General features: G+C 57.5%; 1 protein-coding gene across 1 annotated transcript; it reads left to right on the top strand.

Annotated features, from left to right (window-relative positions):
• Nucleotides 1–400: 400 nt before the first annotated feature.
• On the top strand, nt 401–2,035 carry TMEM200B (transmembrane protein 200B). Its single transcript, XM_054292603.1, has one exon. The coding sequence runs from the start codon at nt 401–403 to the stop codon at nt 1,673–1,675; it is 1,275 nt and encodes a 424-aa protein (XP_054148578.1). The 3' UTR covers nt 1,676–2,035.
• Nucleotides 2,036–7,713: the final 5,678 nt, after the last annotated feature.

The raw sequence follows: 7,713 nt of genomic DNA, 5'->3' as shown, positions 1-7,713 counted from the left end.
GGGTGACCTGGGACAGGTCCCTTAGGCTGCGATGGCAGCGATGGCTCCGTGCTGCAGCGATGTGGCACAGCAGGGTCCCAGCTGTCCTGCGCAGCTCAGGGGTTCAGAGGGAGGAGTTTGGGGGCTTTGGGAGCGTGGTTGGAAGGGGTGCCTCAGCCCCTCACTCCTCACTGGGGAGGGAGAAGTGTCTTGAGGAGAGAGGGGAGCTGGGCAGAGCGAAGCTGCTTGTCCCTGCCTAGTGTGACCTGTGGGCTTGGTGTCCTTGTGCTCCTGGCATCCCAATGCTCCCAGTGTCCCTGTGGTGCCCGTGCTCCAGCATCCCGGGCACAGGGACCCCCAATGATGCCTGCTCACCTTTGTCTCCTCCCATTGTGCAGGAACCGTGGCTGCGCCGGAGACGATGACTGCAGGGAGCGCCGAATCCAACGGGCCCATGCGGGAAGCGGAGCCCAGAGGGCCCAAGGTGCCGGCGCCCCCCGTGCCCCCGCGGCGCCGGGGCCGCCTGCGGCGCCAGCCCCCCACGGAGCCCCCGCTGAAGGGGCAGCTCCGCATGCGCTCGCCCGCGGGCGCCTTCGTCATGGTGGGCATCTCGGTGGTCCTGGTGGGCATGACCATTGCCGTGGTGGGCTACTGGCCTCACCGGGGACACGGGGGCACCGAGGCCAGCGTGGGGAACACCAGTGTGGTGGGGGACATGAGGAGGGAGGTGGTGGCTGGGCGCCACGTGCCCCACAGCGAGAAGCTGAAGCTGATCGGCCCTGTCATCATGGGCATCGGGCTCTTCATCTTCATCTGCGCCAACACGATGCTGTACGAGAACAGGGACATGGAGACCCGGCAGCTGATGCAGAAGGGGCTTTACAGCCTGGCAGTGGGGCTGCCCGGGGGGACCAGCCCCGAGGATGGGCACTGCCAGCACAGGGACAGCCAGCCCTTCCCCAAGGCCAACGCTGAGTGCGTGGAGGGCTGTTACCAGGTGGACCTGTCCTGTCAGCCCCGCCCCAGCCCTGGCAGCAAGTGGTCTGACTGCTACGGCCCCAACCGGCTCCAGGCCATGGCCGAGTTCCTGCAGCACCCGGCAGCTTCACCCGCGGCCTCTCTCCGCAGCCTCCGCTCCACCGAGGCCAACCTGAGCCTCCCGCGCGGCGCCGGAGCCGAGTCCCTCCTGTCCTCGGCCGTGGGAGCCCTGACACTGCCCATCATCAAACTCAACAACTGCCTGCTGGACGGGGCAGCGCGGGGGGCCGGCGGGAGGGCACAGAGGGGCCCTGCTGAGCATCCTCCCAAAACATCACGGCTCTCCATCGGTGACAGCACCGCACCCTGCGGCCACGACGGTGATGGTGGTGCTGGCCACGTTGTCCTCAGCATGGGTGACAGCTGTCCTGGCGTGGAGCCGCTGATGGAACTGAGCCCCGACGTGCACCTCCACGCCCCGGGACACTCCAAATCCCTGGACCTTGGCCGGCCGGGGGTGCTGCCGGTGGCCCCCATCAAGGACCGCAAGAACCGGAGCTGGCCCCGGCTGGACCACGTCAGCCTCGTGGGCTACGCCAAACTGGAAAGCACTGGCGAGTCCTCGGACCAGCTGCTGGAGCCCAGCGAGTGCCCAGGCCAGGGCCAGCCCCTGCCCAGCTCCCGGGTGGTGGGGATGGAGCAGGGCACACGGGTCTGATGTCCCCAGCACCTTTGGGGACTGTAACATCCCAGTCCCTCATCCTGGCCTGCAGCACCCACCAGTGACCCCAAAACCCCACGTGCAAGAGGGGTTTTGGGGGCGGCATTTTTAAGCCAATGCCAAGAGGAAGGTCCTGACCCTCTGCTCCTGGGTGAGGACTGGCCTAGGTGGGATGTCCTTCTGGGTGGATGCCCTTGGCCTTACAAGACCTTCTCCTGGTGGCTTTTCCAGAGGAGTCCTCACTTTGAGACCCCACACAAATTGTGGGATAGGGACATGGGGGCAGGTGAAGCCCCACCAACCCCCACAGCACTTTATCTCAGTAGGTTTGGGGTGGGGAGATGCTTTGGGGGGTGATGTCCCCCCCAGAAAATTTGCTTGGCCAGAGCACGTAGGCCCAACAGGGCTATTAAATATTATCTGAATGCCATGTGGTCCTGCCTTGCCTCCTCCTCCTCTTGCCTGTGGGATGCTTGGGAGGGGCAGCGCCTGTGACCGTCTGTCCAGAGGGTCCGTGAGACCTTGTGCCCCCACCCAGACTCCCCCGGAGAAGGGATGCTCCATAACCAGCTGCTCAGCATTCAGAGGATGAGGTGATAAGTGCAAGGTTTGGGATTTTTATGGAGAGAAGGGATGTAAAAGGTGCCCAAGGAATTGCAGGCAGTGAGCAAGGTGCTGCTGCCCGCCTGGGGTGCAGCAATTCTGAGAGCCTCTCAGTGGATCTAGGTTTGTTTGTGCTGGGTTTTGGTGGGATGCAGGATGCAGGTGGTGGGAGGAAGGATATGAAGGGCAAAGAGTTGGGGGAGTGTCAGTGCTGGTTTTGCCAGAGTGGTGTTCTGTTATTTGGTGCCTGTTGGATGCAGAGCAGGAGCTCTGTGGGATGAGGCCGGAGAGGCAGCCTCAGCACGGGGGGAGATTCCTGGAGAAAAGGGAGCTGGGGCTTCATCCCATCCCTTCTTACTCCCTTCAGCTCTCTTGGGCAGGAGGAGCCCCGGGATGGCAGGGCACGTGGAAGGATGGATTGGAGTGATGTGGAAGGACTGGGACAGCTCTGCTCTCCAGCAGCTCGGGAGGCTTCAAAATGGCTGTGGCAGCCTAGATGGGATCTTTGCCTTTTGCCTTCCCGAAACCAGGGCCTCTTGGGATGACTGAAATCTCTTTTATCTGTATGACATGTTTGGGGGCAGGGGGTGGGGGGGGGTTATTCCTGTCCCTGCTTCTCCCTCTCTGGTCTGAAGTGAACACAGAGTGTCAGACCTTGCAACTTTGGGAGCAACATCCTTCTCCAGATCAAAACATCCCAGTAAAATAACTTGGAAATTGCTTTTTCTACCCCAGCTCCCTCATCTCCCAAAAAGCAGCCCCCCACAATGCTTTGATGGGGGTGGTTCTGCTTTTCAGGGAAAAGCTGTCTCTGTTTGCAGTGCCAGCCCTCCCAGAGAGCTTGGGTACAACTTCCCCTGTGCAGGGACCAGAGATGGGACCCACAGCTGCAGTTTGGGCCCAGCTGCATCCCAGAGGATTCTCTGGGAGTGATACCAGCCCAAGCTCAGCTATTTATTTGGCTGCTTAATCTCAACATTATTTAGGCTCTGATTCAATGCAATAAACAGCAACGAGAAAAAGTCACCATTGGGGTCTGCCCTGGAGCAGCATCACAGAGGAAGTGCCAGAGGGTTGTTTTTGTCCAAAAATAACTTTTACTTGGGCTTAACCATCTGCAGCCAGAGCTAATGCTGGGCTTTGGGAACTGGCAGCAAGAAATTGGAGCCCAAAATGCCACAAGGAGCCGCGTGAGAAGCTACTGGGGGTGTTTGTTTTAATTTTTCCCCTTCATTTTCTGGCTGAGGCTCAGTCTAACTGTTGGAAATGGCTGGACCACAGGGCAACCTGCATGGACCATGTACCTGCACCAGCATCATCCTCCTGCCCCATCCTCCTCCTGCCCCATCCTCCTTCCCAGCTCAGCAGCATCCTCCAGGGGAGGCATTTCTGAGTCACACAGGGATCGTTTCAAAATGCAAAGCAGTTTGGTCAATCAATCTGGCAGGGTGAGAAACCTTGTGCCTTCTCCAGGGAAGAGCAACATCTGTGCATCCCTCACCTTCAGCTCTGTCCATGGGCACTGTTCCCAGAGTATTTGTGGGATATTAGCAGTGCTGGTTTCAGTGGATGGATGCCATGTGTGCTGTCTTCACAGTTGCCTGGGAGTGACCTGGGCAGGGTGAGGTTAGAAACAGAAAGTAAAAGTAAAAATGTACACCCTGGATGGATCCCTCCATTGACTGTTTGGCTGCAGAGTTGTGAAGTGGAACAATCCTGGAAGCCCCAGAGATCCCACACTGCACAGCCTGTGAAGGGCAGTGCTCGGAGGCACCTTCTGTCCTGCTCAGGAACAGGCTGGATATGCTATGGACTAAATATCCCGCTGTTGTCACCCCTAGGGTATCCCACCCCGGGAGGTGCCCACTGCAGGAGGAGATTCCTACCAACAGGAGGGGAATTTCATCGTAAACACCAGCAAAGAAAACTGGGGGATTGTTCCCAACACCAGCATGTCCAGGCTGACGAGGACTGACCCTGGGGGTCCCTTGGACCAGAGGATGGAGGCTGGAGAGACCAAGGGAAATTGCAGTTATCCCCCACCACCAAGAGACCTCTCTGCTGGTGCCTGGCTACAGGACAGCTTAGTTTGGGCCAAAATTTGATAAAATGGGGAAAATGGATTGAGGGAACCACTACCACAGTGCCAGTGAGTCTCCAGATTTGCTGCTGGGGATACTTCTGTCCCCAGGGAGCACAACAACCGCGGCTGGGGACAATCACTCCCTGAAACTGCTCAGCCGTTGGCTGGTTTCAGCTCTTTCTCTTCTCCTGCTCCTCCTCTTCCCGCAGTGGGGCCGGTCACAGCCATGAATCTGCTTGGCCAGAGTGCCCTTGTTAAGATTTAAGGTCTGTGGGAAGGCGAGGGCTCGGCTCCCAGCACACACTGGCAGTGCAGCCAGCAGTGAGAGATCCTGGCCATCAATCTCCTGCCGAGGTGTGGGGAGGTGACACAGAGGGGACGGTGTGACCTGTGCTGGGTGAGTGTGGCTTCTGCCCTCCGTGGCTACAGAGCAGCGCTGTGATGGGTGCAGCTGTGCTCCCCTTTGGGCAGGGGACTGATTTCTATTTTAAAAAAGGCAAGAGTGTGATACAAAATGCCTCTCTGCATTAGTGAGCCAGCACTGAGCCAAAGGCACCCATCCTAGTGCTTCCCAGCACCCAGGGCAGCTGGAATGGGGCTGGAGCTGGGCTGGGGTTGGGAGTAGTTGCTTAATTATTTTTAATTTTTTTTTCCTGTGGGTTTGGGGGTGTCCTGTATGGATTCTCTGGCACCCAAGGCTCTGCACATTAATCCTACTGTAGAAATGGGCTGAGCAATGTGGGATGGATTGCCCTGGGGCTGGTCCTGGGTCAAAAGCCAAAGTTCCCTCAGTGTTGTCAACATCTGTGTGATGTGTCCCGACAGCTGAGTGCTGGCATGGGGCTGGAGCCCAAACCTCTGAGGCTTTGGCTTGGAGCCCATCAGGGATCACTGTCCGTACTGGTGGCAAAAAGCAAAAGATGCCCATGAATCTGCAGGAGTCTGCGCTGGTGCTTCTTTGGGTGGTTGGGATGGAGTAGGGATGAATCCAAGGCCATTGATCCAGCCACTGCAGGACCTGAGGCGATTCCCCACCTGGTTTTGGCTATTCTTTTATGCCTCAGTTTCCCCAGTGATGGAGCGCAGAGCTGAGCTCAGCATGTCCAACCTGGCCCATTGCCAACACAATTCCTCCCTTTCAATCCTGTTTATCTCAGACCCTGGTGGAAGGGATGGAGTCACCCGCTGCTGCCTGGCTCCCACAGCAATTCCCCCTGGAGCCCTGAGAGCAGCCCTGATCCTCCAGGAACACGACTGGCTGCTGAGCCCCAACACCAGGAGGAGCAGCCTGAAAAGCGCTTGGGCTGGAATAAGCTGGTGACTTAATGGGAACTCTCTCCTCCTGATGTGACAGCTGCTTCTCCAGGTTGAGTTCTGGGATGGAGACATGAGGAAGGACCAGGCATGGGTGATGAAGGAAAGCCACTTTTGTGGCTTCTTCCCAAAGGATGGGATCTCCAAGGCAGTCATTGCCTTTGGTGTGGGATCTGGGGCTGGGATGGGTCTGCCAGGAGCTGCTGCCTCCTCCCTGCGCAGCTGGGACGAGGGGTGGGGGTTTCATTTATTTGCATCTGGATTGCCATGATATTTTTTTGCCTAGCTTGTAGCCAGGCAAAATGCCACAGGCAACATAAGCACGCCCCCTCCTGCTCTGGCTGAGGTGGGTAAAGGCACCTGGGTTTGGGACACTCACCCAGAGGGGCTTTGGGGAGCTTTAAGGAACAGCCTTTCCAGTCTCCTGGGATGGCCCCAGACTGCTGAGCATCGAGGTGGGTGTTTGCTGCCCCTGCACTTGTACCCTGGGGAAATGAGCTGAGGACACTTTCCCCCTGGGCATTTTGGATGGGGTTCCAGCGTCACCTGTGCTGGGGTGTCCCTTCACTAGTGATGGCAACACTCCTGCCCAGCAAAGCACAATGGTTTGGGTGGATGGGCAATATGGCACCATATCCCTGGTGCCACTGACGTCCCTGCAGTGTCCAGGACAGGGATGTGCCAGAAGCCCCATGGGAACCATCAGGCCCAAGTCCCCTCCCTGTGGGAGTCCCAAGGCTGATGATGGTGTTTCTGCCAGGACACACTGGTGGAGTCCAGCACAATCCCATACTGTTGTTGGAGTTGGTAGCTGTGGGACAGACTGGGCCCCACAGGAGCTTGACAGAGCTTGGAGCTGGTCCCCAGGTGATGCTTAACAGGGCCAAAAGTGGGAGCAGGTGATGATGTCTTGGCCATTGAGCAGGGGCTGACATCCCAAAGTGCAGCTAAGCAAAGGGACAAAGCCATTTCTTGGCTGGTTGTCTGCAGATGTGATGTTTTTGGGGCTGTGGTTCATCCCCAGCCATGGCCCCTCACACCAGTGCATTATCTGGAGGTCCTGGGATGTCCCCAGCTCCCTGAACAGGGCTGTGTGCAGCCTGACCCTGCTGGGCTGGGCAGGGCAGGAGCTGGGGGATAGCGGGGCCTGGCTCTGCTGTGAGCTGTGAGTGAGCCATGGTGGCTCCTACAGGAAAGCAGCTCCAGGGGTGGCAGGTTCCAGCTCCCCAGGGTCAGCTCCTTGCTAATTCTGGCTTTACAGGACACTGAGATTTAGTACTTGGAAGCAAACTGTCCGGGATCAGGGTGGAAACTATGCTGGCTGTGTCTGAGGCAATGGGAATTCAGAGCTTTTAGCAGGACATGCCACGTGCCACCCTTCTCTTTCTGCCTGTTAGGGAAACCGAGGCACCCCAGCCAGGCCTGGGCTGCCCCTGCCCCGGGAAGCTCTTCCCAGCCAATTTCCAGTCTCCAACTGCCCTGACTGGGCCATCTGGCTCTTGTTCTCTGTCAGGCCTGCAGCCAAGATGCCCTGTCAGCTTTTTGTGCCTTATTTCTGTCTCTCCTAAAGCTGCTGCAGCCAGAAAAAAAATCAGATAGAACCAAAATATCGATGGATTTGACACTTCCCCCCACTCTAGCTGAGTCACACTTACTTAGGGTTGGGCAGTAGCTGCTGAGCACAGACCTCACCTGGTCTCACCACAAATTTCACAGCTCAAACGAAGGTTTTACATCAAGTGATGCTTCTTTGGGGCAAATTTGAACTCTGGGAATTGCTTTTGGCCTTTCTGGGGGCTTTGGTCCTATATGTGACCACAATGGGAACTGTTTAAAGGGTCTGAAGGCACCAAGAGCCCAGGGAAATGCTGGCCCAGGGCTGGGAGAGCTTTGGCACCATTGTAGCCACATCTGGGGGCTTTGGTTTGGACTGGTAAAACCAAGTCACCACAAAGCCAGGGTAAGGAGAGAGACCTGGAGGAAGATGAGAAGGAGGAAGAGAATTCAACACTAGGGAGAGAATTTTGTTTGAAGA

This window comes from Melozone crissalis, unplaced genomic scaffold (assembly GCF_028551555.1).
Source record: "Melozone crissalis strain CALT ecotype California unplaced genomic scaffold, PUWL_Pcris_2 ptg000111l_1, whole genome shotgun sequence".
NCBI lineage: Eukaryota > Metazoa > Chordata > Aves > Passeriformes > Passerellidae > Melozone > Melozone crissalis.
The sequence above is the reverse complement of the archived record's forward strand: the minus strand, read 5'-3'. Positions and strand labels throughout refer to the sequence as shown.